This window comes from Magnolia sinica, chromosome 13 (genome assembly GCF_029962835.1).
Source record: "Magnolia sinica isolate HGM2019 chromosome 13, MsV1, whole genome shotgun sequence".
NCBI classification, from domain to species: domain Eukaryota; kingdom Viridiplantae; phylum Streptophyta; class Magnoliopsida; order Magnoliales; family Magnoliaceae; genus Magnolia; species Magnolia sinica.
This window is the reverse complement of record NC_080585.1, coordinates 13,400,003-13,416,733: the sequence shown is the minus strand read 5'-3', so window position 1 is coordinate 13,416,733 and position 16,731 is coordinate 13,400,003. Positions and strand designations below refer to the sequence as shown.

General features: G+C 40.9%; 1 protein-coding gene across 1 annotated transcript; it reads left to right on the top strand.

Annotated features, from left to right (window-relative positions):
• The first annotated feature begins 2,408 nt into the window (after positions 1–2,408).
• On the top strand, positions 2,409–15,740 carry LOC131222879 (GDSL esterase/lipase At1g29670-like). The gene is made up of 4 exons (XM_058218114.1): positions 2,409–2,882; positions 3,498–3,743; positions 10,789–11,038; positions 14,991–15,740. The coding sequence occupies exons 1-4, from the start codon at positions 2,499–2,501 to the stop codon at positions 15,218–15,220; spliced, it is 1,110 nt and encodes a 369-aa protein (XP_058074097.1). The 5' UTR covers positions 2,409–2,498; the 3' UTR covers positions 15,221–15,740.
• Positions 15,741–16,731: the final 991 nt, after the last annotated feature.

Here is a 16,731-nt window from a genome sequence, read left to right as displayed (position 1 = left end):
GGCCCACCTGAGTCTTTTGGCCTAGTTTTTGTTATGTACGGTGATAATGAGTTATGTAAGCTGGTGGGTGGGGTGGATGTCAAAAAGACAACACGACGGACCCCACAGAGCTAGGTGTTGCTCGCACTTACTATAACCGTTGCTATAGGTGATTCCAGTCCGCACATGACCAGATATGTACACCCATCCTTCTTAATAACGCGCCCACTCTATCTACATTGGTAAACTCATATTTGTAAACTCATTCAACGACCACAAAGCCGTCCCCATTCATTACGAGTCCGGATCCTCCGTTTGCCAAAAGCACTGACTTTCTTGCTTTTTTCGTCCTTTACTGTATATTCATTGGTCCGTCTCAGTCAGAGTTGCAAAATAGAATACGGATCCCCTGCTTGTGTTTCAAGAAATCGGATGGCGTATTGAGTTACTCAGTACGCTCTTATCGTACTAAGTAAACTCAGTTGGACCCACCGCGAATGCATGTGGTTTATCCACGCCGTCCATTCGTTTTAACAGATCATTTTATGGGTTCAAACCAAAATTGATGCATATACAAACCACAAGTGGACCGTACCACTGGAAAAAGTGGATGTATTGATTTCAACCGTTGAAAACTTTCTAAGGCTCCCAGTGATGTTTATTTGTCATCCAACCTGTTCATAATATCAGAAAGACATGGATGAAGGGAAAACACAAATATCAGCTTGATCTAAAACTTCTGTTGTCCCCAAGAATATTTCAACGGTAAATGTTCAATTCACACTGTTTCCGGTGGTGTGGTCCATTTGAGGTTTGTATATACTCTATTTTTGGCATAAAGCCCTAAAATTATGTGTTAAAAGAGATGGACGGAGTGGATATAATGCATGAATGACACTGGGGCCCACGGAGTTTACTCAGTACGCTTACCGTACTTGAGTTACTCAGTACGCAATCCGCTAATTGACCTATTTGTTGTAATCTAATTGGACAGTATCAATGCACACCGTCATTGCTTACTGACATGTACCAATGATGATGATACAGGAAACCAGAAAAGTCATGCTTTTCGCCAACAGAGGATCTGGACTCAAAATCGATGCATTCCACCATCATACGGTCCAATTGGACCGCGACCACCAGCTTGGCGCAAACTGAGGATCCGTATTCGTTACGTAAATGCTACTGTCATATCTCAGCGGGCATGAATAGGAAGCGGATTGGCCGATGTGGCCGGTGTGTTGACGTCACGATATTCTGTGGGTTCCATCATGAGGTATGAGTTATATCCAAACCGTCCTTTAACTTGGTGAGCTCGTCATAAGGATTTAACTGAAAAATAAGACAGATCCAAAAGTTAAGTGGACCACGCTGCAAAAAGCAGTGGGGATTAAACGTCTACCATTGAAACCCTTTTGGGGTCACATAAAATTATTTTTTACCCTTCGTCAAGGTCTGTGTTAGACATACGAAGAGATTGGATGGAAGGTAAACGCACTGGTTGGCTCTGTGAATGTTTTAACGGTGAGAATCATTGTGGTGGGTCCCTTGGAACCTAGGAAATTACTCATTTTGAGATCAAGATCTAAAATGATATGGGCAAAAGATGAACAGTGTATATATGACAAACATTTTATTGTGAGACCCATGTAACTTTGATCTCCTTTGAACCGTTCCTACGAGGAAGCGGATGGGCTGGTGTACCCCACACTAGCTAAATAGCTGCTGTAGGTGCGTTTGCGAAGACAAGCAATGACGATCCTCGAGCTCCGAGTTGTATGAAAGGCTCAAAGGAAATCAAAGTTACATAGGCCTTACATTGATGTATTTATTATATCTATACTGTTCATCTATTTTTAGAGATTATTTTAAAGCATTATTCAAAAAATAAATTATATCCATAAATCATCTGGACCACTCTATAAATAGCAGTGGAGATAATAATTTTTAATGTTAAACAATTCGTAAAGCCCACCATAATGTTTATTTTCCATTCAATCTGTTCATAATGTGACAAAGACCTAAATTAAGAGTAAAAACAAATTTTCGTATTGATCCAAAACTTCCGTGACCCCAAAAAGGGTTTCAATGGTAGACATTCAATCCCCCACTGCTTTTTGCAGTGTGGTCCCCTTGATAGTTAGATCTTTTTTATTTTTCGTTTCAAGCCTTAAGACAAGCTCACAAAATGGATGAACGGTTTGGATATAACACATACCTCATGATCATACCCACAAAACTTACCGACGTCAATACAGCAGCTATATAGCTGGTGTGAGGTACGCCAGCCAATCCGCTTCCTTCCTACAAGCGTCGGCGCTAGTCTTCGCACGACACGTACCCACACCAACTAGGTTGGTGGTACGTGGTACACCAGCCGATCCGCTTCCCCAAGAATGCGCCATTTATAAAACTGGCACACACTCTCCTTACATTCGGAAAAAAAAAAATCCTAAGAAATCCAAACCCCTCTTTGAAATCCCAAAGACACCCAAATCCCAGAAAACGAAGATCAGGAAATGAGAAATCGAAAGCATATGGTGATTGCCTTGACGCTGATATATTGTTTGGGAGCGTTGGGGAGATGTAAGGGAAGGAATGGAGAGAATATTAAAGGGATGTTTGTGTTTGGGAGCTCTTTGGTGGACAATGGGAACAACAATTACGTGAGGAATTCAAGTACAAGGGCGGATTACTTGCCATATGGGATAGATTTCCTACTGGGTCCCTCTGGCAGGTTCTCCAACGGACGGAATCCGATCGACGTGTTGGGAGAGCTCTTGAAGCTTCCTGGGTTCTTGCCTCCCTTCACAGACCCAACTACTAAGGGGAAGAAGATCGTTCATGGTGTGAATTACGCGTCAGGCGGGTCCGGTATATTGGACCAAACCGGGCCTGTTACTGTAAGCCCATTGCCTCTCTCTCTCTCTCTCTCTCTCTCTGGGTCACATCACAAGGTACATGTTATATCCAAAGATCTATCCATTTGGCGAGCTCAATGTAAGATTTGAGTCCAAAAATAAAACAGATCTAAAGCTCAAGTAGACCATAATGCGAAAAGTAATGGGGATTGAACTTCTACCATTGAAACTCTTTTGTGGTTAGAAGTTTTGGATCAATATAATATTTGTTTTTCCTCTCTATCCAGGTCTCTGTAACCTTACGAAGATATTTGATGGAAAATAAATGTTATTACAAACGTTTTAAGTGTGAAAGCATTATCCCAGCTGGTATTTGTGGTCTTATCCACTTGAGCTTTGGATACGATTCATTTTTTTGGCTAATGCCCTAAAATGATTTCGACAAATGGATGAACGGTGTGGATATAATAAATACATCATTTTGGGGGCCCAGCTGCGATCATCTGATGCGTGTGGGCCCATATGGGCCAACACATGCTAACGATCAACGATCACGATATAGGCAAAACACTTAAACTCATCACCATCTTAACGTTCTTCTATTTGTTTTATGCATGGAAGGATAGATGATTAGCATATCGACATTGCGTTTTTCAGGGTGGAGTGATAAGCTTGAACCAACAGATCTGGAACTTTCAGAAGATAACAATACCTGATTTGCGTCTTCAGCTGGGCCACACACATCGACAGCTCTCATCTCACCTCTCCAAATCTCTATTTGTGTTGGGGACGGGTGGGAATGATTATCTGTTGAATTACTTCTCATCTACTGGGGCTAACCACCAGATGAGCTTGCAAGATTTCACAAACACCCTCATTGCCTCCTTCTCTAAACAGCTCAAGGTAATAATACATTACACGTGCCATCACCAGCACACGAGTTCGAGATCTGAACTTTCCGCAGGTGGGCCACATCCTTTACATCTTCTGTCCTTGAAATCTCACGTCGCTTTACTCCTTAGGTGGATGGTTAAAATATATATTTTTTTAATCCATTCCTTTGTACATTGTGGCCCACCTTTTGGAAAGCTCGGATCTCTCACAAATGGACATGGATTGGGGACCGTTGGGATATAACACATACGTCATAGTGGGCTTCACGGAACTTGGTGACGTCAACACACCACTGAGGTCGGTGGTGTGAGGCACACCACGCAATACTCTTCCCTTGGGACGCGGATTGCGTCCTACCCGTCCGGTCAGGGCTCTGTGGGGCCCACCGTGACGTAAGTGTTTTATCCACGCCGTTCATCGTTTTTCTCATATCACATTAACATGTGATCCGAAAAATTAGACAGGTCCAGAGATTAATTGGACCACAAGGTGGGGATTGAACGTACACCATTAAAAACTTTATGGGAGTTGGAGAAGTTTCGGATCAAGCTAATATTTGTTTCTTCACTTCATCCATGTCTACGTGATCTTATTAATAGGTTGGATGGTAAAAAAAACATCACAGTGGCCGTTAGAAAGGTTTCAACGGTGGATGTCATTATCAGTGAAGCTTCCTTTGGTGTGGTCCACTAGAGCTGTTTACATGCTTTATTTTTTAGGATCATACGTTAAAATGATCGGAGAAAAATAATGAACGACGTGGATAAAAAACTTACATCGTGACCCCACAGAGCCCTGCCTGCCCGCCCGGAGGACGCAACGGCGTACCTACCCTTGGGACATGGAAGTCCCATTTATTGTGTATTTGATGTAGATGTTGATATCATTTGCAGGGAATTGTTACCGTTGGACACGTGAAATTTGGTAGTCTATTGTTATAAAAGATTATCTTGTTGGATTCATGTCATGTCATGTACATGGGATACGTTGAATTCGGTGGCTCTCACCGTAATTAAATGGACGCGGATTGCCTAGCTCTATGGGCCGCACCACTAGGGGTGGGCATCGAGCCGAGTCGAGCCGAGGTGGGCTTGTCCATGCTGTACTCAAGTTCAAGCTCGAGCTTGGCCTCGAGCTCAACATTAAAGCTTCGCTTGTTTGCCAAAGTTGTCGAGTCAAGTCGAGTTTACCTCTAGTCAAGCTCGAGCTTGTTGGGTGAGAGAGTAATAGATTCTATTCTTGATCCTCCTCCATTGATTCAGAAGAGAAGCTAAATAAAAAAATTTTAAAGATGCATTTTACATGATGCTCTACCAAGCGAAATTTATTTTTGATTTGGCCCGACAATCAAAACAGGGTGTAGTCTATTTTTCAGCAATCCAGAAAATCCATCTGGGTAGGCCTTATGATAGAAGAACCATGGGCCAAAAGCATCCTCAATTGTATGGTTTGAATTACCCATCATCAAGGCCATACTTTCCAATGGATAGGATTTTGAACAGACCTGGGACCACAAAAAAGTGGGACCCACCTGTATTGTTGCTGCTCAGACAAAAGCGCAGTTTCTGTTACCTTGCAGATGATTTGAGGACTTGTAACTCACAACATATTCAGGAAGAATATGTCTATTCATGTGAGTGCTCCATACAATATACCATTTTGGATTCAAGAGATCGTCAACACCAACATCAAACTCTTCACTATTGGGGTGAAAGCAAAAAGATCCCACTTCAACTTTTTCCGCATTCCCCACAACTTTAATATATTTATTAATGGAGCTGAGTCGAGCTCAAGTTCGTGCTTCAAGTCGAGTCAAGTTGAAATGCCCCCTAGTTGAACTCGGCTCGAACTCAACTCGAGCTTCAAATAATTAGCTTGACTCAACCCGAATCGACCATTCAAGCCGAGTCAATTCGAGCTAACTCGAGCCGAGTCGAGTGAGTTTTTCGAGCTAGCTTGGCTCGTGAACAGCCCTACGACCCACCATTATGCATTTGCTTCTCTATGTCCGTCGTTTATTTATTTCCCCAAGTCATTTTAGGGCCTGTTTGGCGGACACAGATTGGCTACTCCCCCTGACACCAGCCAATGGCTAGTGGTCGTGCTCTGTGGGCCCCACAATGATGTATGTGTTTCATCCATGCCGTCCATCTATTTTTACAGATAATTTTACTGTACAAGACCAAAAATGAGGTATATCCAAATCTCAAGTGTACCACGTTACAGGGCATAGTGTTTAATGAGTTTCAACCATTAAAAACCTTTTGGGGGCCATAAAAGTTTTGGATCAAGTTGATATTTGTTTCTTCCCTTCATCTGGGACTTTATGACCTAATCAACAGATTGGATGTCAAATAAACAATACAGTGCGCCCTGGAAGGATTTTAATGGTGGATATCCAATCACTATTGTTTTCATGTGGTGTGGTCCGCCTGAGATTTATATCCCTCTCATTTTTTGGATCAAACCCTAAAATTATCTGCAAAAATTGATGAACGGAATGGATGAAACACATACATCATGGTGGGGCCTACAGAGCACCGACCACCAGCCACGGGGCTGGTGTCAGGGGGAGTAGCCAATCCGTTTCCCTGTTTCGCCAAGCAGGTTGGATGGGATTGGATGGTATTAGAGTGGATTGCACGGATTTCAAGGTAATGATAGCTGCGTCAGTGGATTGATGCAAGATCTATGGGATTGCTGTATACAGGGATTGCTATATCGGGTCTGTTTGGCATGCCCGACCAATCCCAGGATTAAACCTTTCCAATCCCTTTCAATCCCTTGAACCAAACACGTCCCAGGCAATTTTGAAGGGATTAGGGTGGATTGGATGGGATTTAAAGGTAATGATGGTGATGTCAGTGGATTGTCTTAAGATCCATGGGATTGCTATATCCCGTGATCAGGATCCCGTGTCTGTTTGGCACGCCTGACCAATCCCGGGATCTATCTTCCAATCCCTTCTAATCCCTTCTAATCTGCCTGGCCAAACAGGCCCTTAGGGTGCGTTTGGCCGAACCGATCCCATGGGTTTGGGATAGCCCATGGGATATCCAGTAGGGTGTTTGGATGGTCACAAATGGATGGGTTTGCATATCCACTGCTTCTCATGGTGTGCCCTACTCACTACTTTATAGTTGCCTCAAAACAACTTCATAAATGAATGTAGGCAGGTGAAAATGATGGAAGGAGTAGAAATCTCATTGATATCTTGGTGGGCCCTACACAGGGGTGAAAACCTATATCTCGGGATTGGCGGAATCCAAGCGTTGTTTACGAGGGTGTGGTGGAATGGGTTTTATCCAGCCGTCCCAAACAAAAAAGGGGATGGGATGTAAACGGTATAACCCTCATGAAACGTCTTTATCCTATATCCAGCGCCCGACCAAACAAGGGCATGTTTGGCCGGGCAGATACAAATGGATTGAATGGTATTAGGGTGGATTACATCACTTTCAAGATAATGATGGTTGTGTCAGTGGATTGCTGCAAAATCCATGGGATTGCTATATTCCGGGATTAGATCACCAAGTCTGTTTAGCCTGCCCGTCCAATCCTGGGATTGCACCTTCCAATCCCTACCAATTCGTCGAACTAAACACATCCAAGGCAAAATTGAATGGGATTAGGGTGGATTGGATGGATTTTAAGATAATGATGATGATGTCAGTGGATTGCCGACATTCCCACGGCATTGCTATATCCTGGGATCGGAATCTCATGTCCGTTTGGCACGCCAAGCCAATCCTAGGATTTGCCTTCCAATCCCTTCCAATTCGCCCGGCCAAACAGGCCCTTAAGATATGAACACAAAAATAAGCAGATCTAACGCACATATGACTTTGCATCTAATACAACTTAAATAAATGCTTTATGCAGTTCAAGCAACTAAACTTTTTATTTGGTGTGGTCTACTTGATTATTAGATCTATCTCATTTTTATACAATATTTGAGATGAGAATTTGAATGATATGGATAAACAAATACATCACGGTAGACTCACCCATAGAATTGCATGTTTGTGGCTAGAGATTTGCTGAAGTAGGACGCAATCCATTTCCTAATAAAAGTCACGTGGATTGCTTCCTTCCTCGCTTAGGTCTAACCATAAATGGGCATTTATAAGATTGGGTTCATTGTTATGCATCTGGTTTATCTACATTGCCTATCCCTACTCTCACAACATTTTGACATGTGCACAAAATTGAGGCGGATCCAAAGCTCGATTAGATTACACCAAATAATGTGCTTGAGTTGCATTAAATGCAATAGTCATATGGGGTAGTCCACTTAGGGCCCGTTTGGCCGGTTCGATTGGAAGGGATTGGTAATTAAATCTCGAGATTGGCCGGGCGTGCCAAACAAAGTTGGTGATTTGATCCGAATCCCATGGATCTTAAGATAATCCACTGACAACACCATCATTACCTTTAAATCCCAACCAATCCACCCTAATCCGTTCAAATTTGCCTGGGACGCATTTGGTTTGAGGGATTGGAAGGTTTAATCTCGGGATTGGCCAGGCGTGCCAAACAGACTGGATATAGCATTCAAGGCATAGAGCAATCCCATAGATCTCAAGACAATACACTGACATCACCATCATTACCTAGAAATCCATGCCATCCACCCTAGTACCATTCAATCCCTTCTTTTGGGCTACATAAGTTTTGGATCTACCTCATTTCTAGACCCATGCCATAAAATGAGATTATAAAAAAATTGAACAGTTTAGATATAACATCGTGTGTTATTTTCAATAATTTCAAATGATGATGGGTATATCCATTCAATATACCACCGTATTATCAACAAAGCATGGCATTAATCTTATCTCATGATAACAGGGAACAATCCCTGCCATGGATAATAATTGTGTTTTTTGAATCCCATCCTCCTAATCCCTTTTGATCCCACCGCCCAAACAAGCCCTTAAGCATTGAATCTGACCCATTGTTATTCTCATATATTAAAATGATATGAAAGAAGAAATAGACATCGTGAATAAATAGATATGTCACGGTCCCCTCACCCACAGGCAAGGGTCAGGCGCAATCCGCGTCCTTTTTATTACCGTCAAGGTCCCGAACTCCACGTATCCCGGGGTAACATTTGCCAAACATGACATGAATGCTACAAGATAGCGACTAAGGTAAGATTTTCCTGCACATGATATGAATGCGGGTGCCGATTGGATACTGACAAGGCCAGTAGCAAATCATTACTAAAGTAACGGTACCAAGCACGTGGACCTAACCATGTGTTGTATCCATACCATATAATCATTCGTATAGATCGTTTCCTGGCGTTACAAAGAGAAAGAGATAGATCTAAATTTCAGGAGGGCCCACCACAGAAAACCGTGAGAGCAGTCACACCCACCGTTGACACATTTATAAAGTCCACCATAATATATTTTTGAGATCCAACCTATTAATAAGTTAAAATAGAGATAAATGAAATGAAAACAAAAATATCAACTTAATTAAAAACTACTGTGACCCCTTAGGGCCCGTTTGGCCGGGTGGATTGGAAGGGGTTGAATGGTATTAGAGTGGATAGCATGTATTTCTAGGTAATGATGGTGTTGTCGGTGGATTGTCTGGAGATCCATGGGATTGATATATCCCTGGATTGCTATATCCAGTCTGTTTGGCGCGCCCGGCCCATCCCTGTATTAAACCTTCTCATCCCTTCTAATCCCTCACACCAAACACGTCATAGGCAAATTTGAAGGATTAGTGTGGATTTGATGGGATTTAAATGTAATGATGGTGTTGTCAACGGATTGTCTTGAGATACATGGGATTGGGATTAGATCGCGGACTCTGTTTGGCACGCCAGGCCAATCCCGGGATTTGACTTCCAATCCCTTCCAATACCATCCAACTTAATTAAAAACTACTGTGACCCCTTAGGAAGTTTTGAAAGGTGGATGACACTGTCTCCACTATTTTCTATGGTGGGGTACACGCTTGAACTTTAGATCTATCTCATTCTCTTTGTAATGCCGTAAAACGGTCTCTAAAAATGGTTAGATGGCATGGATACAACACATGTATCATGGTGGGGTTCACAGAGCTTGGTGATGTCATATTAATAGCAATTTGGTTACTGACCGTCAGTATCAAATCCGCGCCCTATGAATGCAACAAGATTGGCCTTTTATTACTATAAAACTATTAAATTCCACTTGAACCACACAAAGATGTTCCTGCAAAATATAAACGTCTATATTAATGCACATTAAATGAGACCCATCTAACTTTTATATCCCAAGGTAAGAGTAGAGGATTGCGTGGTGTGCAAGTCAAAGCAAACTGCCTCCTAAAAGACCATATCGCTGTTATGATAACCAAAGAGGGTGAAACAACCCAGCTAAACGGTGTTGGCACTGTAGGACCCACCTTGATGTATTTGTTTTATTTCTATGCTGTGCATTCATTTTCCAGCTCATTTTAAGGTATGACCCCAGGGATGAAGCAGATCAAACGCTCAAGTGTACCACAACTTTCTTACGGCCCACCATAATGTTTATTTGTCATCCTGGATGAAGAAGGGAAAACACAAATATCAGCTCATGTGCTGGGAAATCCTAACGTGAGACACGTGGAATTTGGGATACTGTGAGATCCCTCTCCGCTGGTAGGATTGAAGATCACCCGTATGATGGAAGGGACCAACCGATCGGTGTGATTTTTAAACTGTGATTAAATATGACAAGTTTCAGTAGATGGACGGTGGAGATTTAAAAGTACCCAGCCAGTTGATAGAATGCGGATCCACGTGAAAGCTCTCATGTGGGGCCTGGTCCAATGTAATATGGCCAACATATTAGGGATCCAAGCCGTCCATTAGGCGGCATCCACTGTGACCACGCCATATACCAAAAAATAATTTATTTATTTTTTTTAAAGGAAAATATTGGACTCTATCCTACGTGATGAATGACACAGATCCATAACACATGTGCCTGTCAACGGTGGATCCAATGGCAATATGCTGGCCCACTCATGGAATGATGATCCACTATCATTTTGATTTGTGCAGTGGTTGTACGGACTGGGAGGTAGAAAATTCGTGGTGCTATCGGTTCAAGTGATGGGTTGCATTCCTACGGTGAGAGAGTCGATAGGCAATGGTAGCTGTTTCGAGCCATTCAACGAGGCTGCACTTCTCTTCAACCAACGGTTGAAGTTGTTGGTCGATGATATCAAAACCCAAATGCCAGCATCTAACCTGGTTTTTGTCAACTCCTACAAGATTATCAAAGACATTATTGATAATCCCATCTCCAAAGGTAACCATTATCATCATCATCATCACCGCCATGATTATGGTCTCTTTTACCTCTTTAATATCCGCATGAAATCACGATTAAAAGATTGGGTGACTCAACCTGGCTCATTTAACCCTAACCCTTGTCATGAGTTGCATGAGTTGAGGCTTAAGCATCTTAAGCCCCAACTCATGCAACTCATTTGGGGCTCAATTTGCTTGACTTGCTTGAGTTGAGAGTAACTCATGGTATCCAACCACCTCTTACTTGGCCGAGTCTCAGTCGACTTAGATGTGTCACATCAAACTCATGTGGTTGGTCCCACCCATCACATTATTGCTTGATTGCATTGAGGGTGGTTTGTTAGATATTCTTGCAGCACTGGCATTAACTTAGATTAAACTAATTAAATTGTGGAACCATTTTTGCTGAGGATGTTTTTAATTAGTTCACCATAAATCACGAATTTCATGATATTTCTTGATTAATCAATTTTATTTGATGAAATATTTCATGATATTTTATGGTATTCATTGCAACCAAACACACCTTAGGGTCCTCAAATAAGATTGGTTGAATATTCCTTCCAATTTATAGAACCCTATTATTGACTATGACCATTATCTGTCTGATGTATGCCCACCAACCTGACAATCAAATAATTAAATAACCGCGATTTTTGGTTCATGATAGATCTAAGGTGGGGCCCATAACTTGGACCATTTAATGTAAATTACTGGTATTCCATGTATGCAATCTTAAATAATTTTTAGTGTCATATCATCTATCACATCTACACGGACCATACAAGACTGTAATGGTATTATTGGGTCAGTTGGCATCAACTCTTCTGACAAGATCATTTTGCTACTAAAAACACTTGTCTGCACCATTGTGATAAATAACTCCAAGATTTTAAAATTCTCGTGATTTTTCATAGAAAATTTATCAAATGATATTATCGCTCATTGAGATTTTCAAAATCTCAGCAGTGTTTAAATTTTGTGCCAAGTTATCAAAATTTTAAATATTATTTAAAACTTTAATTAATTATTTTTTTTACCCATGTTCAAAAAAATTTAAATATATTAATTGAATTGTCATAAATATTTTTTAATATTTTATTGTCAGTGAGATTTTTCCAATAATATTGGAATGAGAAAAATCTCGGAGTCATGTTAAGAACAAGATTTGTCACTATATGTCATACTTACCATCAACGGTATAACTTGTGCTGTTGATAGCTGAAAAGGGTGTAGCTATCAAATTGGTGGGTGTAAACATCCACAATCCAATGAGAGGCATTCCTTGCTTAATCAGGTTAAGATTAGGATTGGAGTTCTCAACAAACCCTAATGTGATAGATGCACCCTTTATTCTCCTTCTAAAGTATGGAAAAAAATGAATGTACTTATCCAAAAGTGTAGCTGTAGATATTAATTCCGTGCTGACATAGATATTAAATTACTGTGGCATGTTTGGGTCCCACTGAAAAACGAGTTAATCTCATTTTAGTTAGAGAACTAATTGCACCTATAGGCTACCACACCACTCTAGCTCTAAACCCAGTGTGTCTAAAGATCCTGAATTTCATACTTGATTTTGTATGCAGAAATCTTCTCTTTAGAGAAGTTATTCTTACGTGGATGTTGGCCTCAAAATAACCCATTAACAACCAGCCTTTTTATATTGTATTATGTGATATGGGCTTTTTCAGCCATTGGATGCATTCATTGATTATGTATTATTATTATTTTATTTTATTTTTACTTCCCCCATTTAACGAGTCAATGGCTAAAAAGCCTTGTACCACAATAAGTAGTGTAGGTGCATGATTGTTGGTGCATTTAATGAGACCAATGGCTAAAAGAGCCTTGTACATATTAGGTGTTGTAGGTGGTTGTGGGTTATAAGTTCTCTTTTAATTAACATCAATTTCATATTAAAAAATAGTGATTGTAGTTTACATAAATTAGTTTAATCACTACTAAAAAAATTAATTTCATATACATAATTATAATTAAATAAAATTAGAAGCACTCATTTTATTTAAAGTGGAACACCATTAGGCCCTTAGTGTTGAAAGTAGTTTTCATGCCTTTAGAAGCACCACATTATTTGTGCCTCCGTATCATTTTGAATACATGGCATATATATGGATCTTCGAATATTTATTATTTTAGTAAAGAAGAAGAATATATGGCATAAATGAATCTCTTGATATTTATTATTTTTTTGAAGAAGAAAGAATTATATTATATATGACTACGTACTTATATTACCGAACTACATAAATATGTGCTTTTTATCTCTTATTTTCTGTTTGTCCTTTAATTTTTTGTTTAACCATTTTTCTTCTACTTACAATGTAATTGTAAATATTTTTCTATGATACCATAACTATCTATTATGTGTTTTCAATAGTTATTGGGACATGACTCGAAAATCTCAATGCCAGCCAATTCCAACCCTTTAGTTAGTGGCATGCAACCAATCACTAAAAGACAAAAACCAACTGCAAATCTTACTAAATGAGAAAACGACCCATTTGTTAGATGGTTAAGATGTTATGATAATCTTGTCAAATAAAAATTCGGTTACCAGTCAAACATGTATGGTACAAAATCTAGAAGCACTGATATTCAGTGCCTTCATAACTGGTCAGGAATCTTTGAAAAGTTTGGGCATATAAATGAGCCCAAGTGGTTGGAGGCCCTTTCATGTCCTCCTAAAATTTTAAGCTAATCATGACCTTGCATTAAATGTCAATTGACTAATTAGGGATGGAAATGGAAAATTGATTTATTAGGCTTTTGGCGCAGATGGAAAAATAAAAGGACTTTCAAAGAATATGAAAAGTGATAAAGATACATTTTTCTACAAATTGGGACGTTTGCATGGCCTCACTTACAACTCAAATACATTCTTTATGTGGAAATGCATTCGAGTTTCCACCCCGAAATTTGCATCCTTGCATTTCAGCATCATAGGACCTTCCACTGCAGGATATTCATATTCAATGGTATGATGATTGGATATGAGTTTGTACAAGTGGGGCCCACTTATTAGTAGTCATGATGAATGATCTGGTAGGTTGGTAGTTTGGGATCATTCTATTGAGGGACCCAATACGCCAATGGTCTGGATTATAAACCATAACCCCCATTCGTACAAGCTGAAAACCCACGTGGTGCATGGAGAGTTTTATCAACTCTGTTAATATATATTTTTAGATCATTTTAGGCTATCATCCCAAAAATGAGACAGATTCAAGGCTCAAGTGGACCACACGGTGGATATTGAACTTAGACCGTTAAAATTTTATTGGAGGCCACAGAAGTTTTGGATCAAGCCGAATTTTTTTTATCCCTTCATCCATGTCCATGTGACCTAATGAACATGTTGGATGGCAAATAAACATCACGGTGGGCCGTAGGAAAGTTTCAACCCACATAGGCATTATTTCTGCTGCTTCCTGTGGTGTGGTCCACTTGAGCAGTGGATCAATCTCATATTTGGCTCACACTATAAAATAATCTGGAAAAAAGGGATGAACAGCTTAGATAAAACCATACATCATGGTGGGCCCCACAAAGCCCCTGCCTGGACCGATTTCCGTCCAGGGCGGTAGGACGCAATCCGCTTCCCGACGAACACCGCAACCTTGAAGACGCATAAATGCCCAGCGTTGAAATAAAGAGGTCTCAAGTCCAACCGGTTGGATTTCATGTTATAATCCATCCAATGAATACATTCTAACTTATTAAGTTGATACGAAATCCAACCCTTCCAATAGTTTTGCCCTATGATAAGGATGACCTAGTGAAATAATCAGCCTCATCTAACCATCAGGTGGATTACACCAAGTAAAACCATGTATAGACATGCTCCTAACATATGATTTTGTACCTTTAATCTGATGACTATCAAAACCTGGACACTAAGAACGAACGGTGGATGTGGTGGTTTTCAGGATTCAAGGAGACAAGAAAGGCCTGTTGCGAGAGATCTTCAAACAAAACGAGTGGAGGGGTAATGTGCGAGAGAGGTGGCCGCACGTGCGGGGACAGGGCCTCTTACGTGTTCTTTGACGGACTTCATCCAACGGACGCCGTTAACAAGTGGATAGCAAAGAAGGCTTACGGTTCTAACCGTAAGTCCGAAGTTTATCCCATCAATGTCAAACAGCTAGTCTGTCTGTAGGCTTATATAGACGAGGAATCATAGAGTCCTGATGCATGATGCATCTTAGTGTCCCAATGGGCCAGTCTTATAAGTGGGCCCATGGTTTCGGTGATTCCAAACCGTTGATCTTATGGATCCTGGTTTCAGCCGTTTAAATAAATAAATAAACTTTAATTAGTGGCTTATAACCACTCCATGAGTGTGGTACAAATAGACGGTAAAGATAAAATGGCATCAATGGTCCATAGAAATGGACAGATTAGATTGATAGAATTTTGGATCATTCCCCCATATATGGTGAGGATCAATTGTCTGGATGGACGAACCATGTGCCCCACTTGTATGCAATGGGTGCATTGGGATACTGTTCACGTTTGGATGCATCGGAACCTGTAATTCCTCCTAGGCTTCTGTTGAAGTGTAAATTTGTATGTTTTCCATTCTCTAGATTTCACCGAACCATTAGTTATCATGCGTATCCGTACGTAGGCCAATATTCATTTGACTATTCAAAAGTTAGCCGATTGATCTTATGGGACGGACGGTCCGATTAGTGTTCATCATGCGTTCGGTCCAGGCCAATGTTTATCAAAGATAGACACATGGAGTAAAACCAGGCCCGAGTACATCCCATAATAATTACACATAGCAGAGACCTGAGTTCGGCCAGAGCCCCAGACCGAGCACCCAATTTTGTGCAAGATCTGGGCCGTTAATTAAGTTTGCATCACCATGAATGTTATATGACAAAAATGCCCCTGAAACTCCAAAACAGGCTTGCCGATCTAGGCCAATGGGCCCTTAGATAGCCCAAACCCGGACAAATTAATAGATGGACTTAAATTTAAGGTCTGAGCCTGACGGATGGGTCTGATAAGTCTAGGGTAGACCCGGCCCATTGACAGCCTTATGACTATTAGGGGTGGCATTGGTTCGGGTTTGGACAGGACGAGCTAAGCCCAGTTCGTAGATGGCTTAGCCAAAGTGGGGCTGGCATACCTGCCAGGTGCACACTGCATGTTTGTTGAATGTAGACCCACCCAGATGAGTAGACCAGCCTTATTTTTTGTCATAGGAATATATACCGTAGGGCCCACCTGATGAGCGGGCCTGAGTGAGCTACTAAGAGAACATTCTCCTGCATGCAGCATTCAACGGACGCGGATTGGCTACTGACAGTGAGATGGCTACTGACAGTGCTCTGTGGGCCCCAAAATGATGTGTGTGTGTCCTATCCACGCCATCCATCAATTTTTCCTGACTATTTTATGTTAAGATCCCCAAATGAAGCAGATCCATATCTCATATGGACCACACCACAGGAAAGAGTGGTGATTGAACACTCACCGTGAAAAACTTCTCAGTGTCCACAGAAGTTTTGGATTAAGCTGATATTTGTGTTTGAACTTCTTCATCCTGGTGTGCATGACCTAATCAACAGGTTGGATGACAAATAAACATTACAGTGAGACCCGTACAAAGTTTTAATGGTGGGAATTCAATCTCCACTATTTTCTTATGTTGTGGTC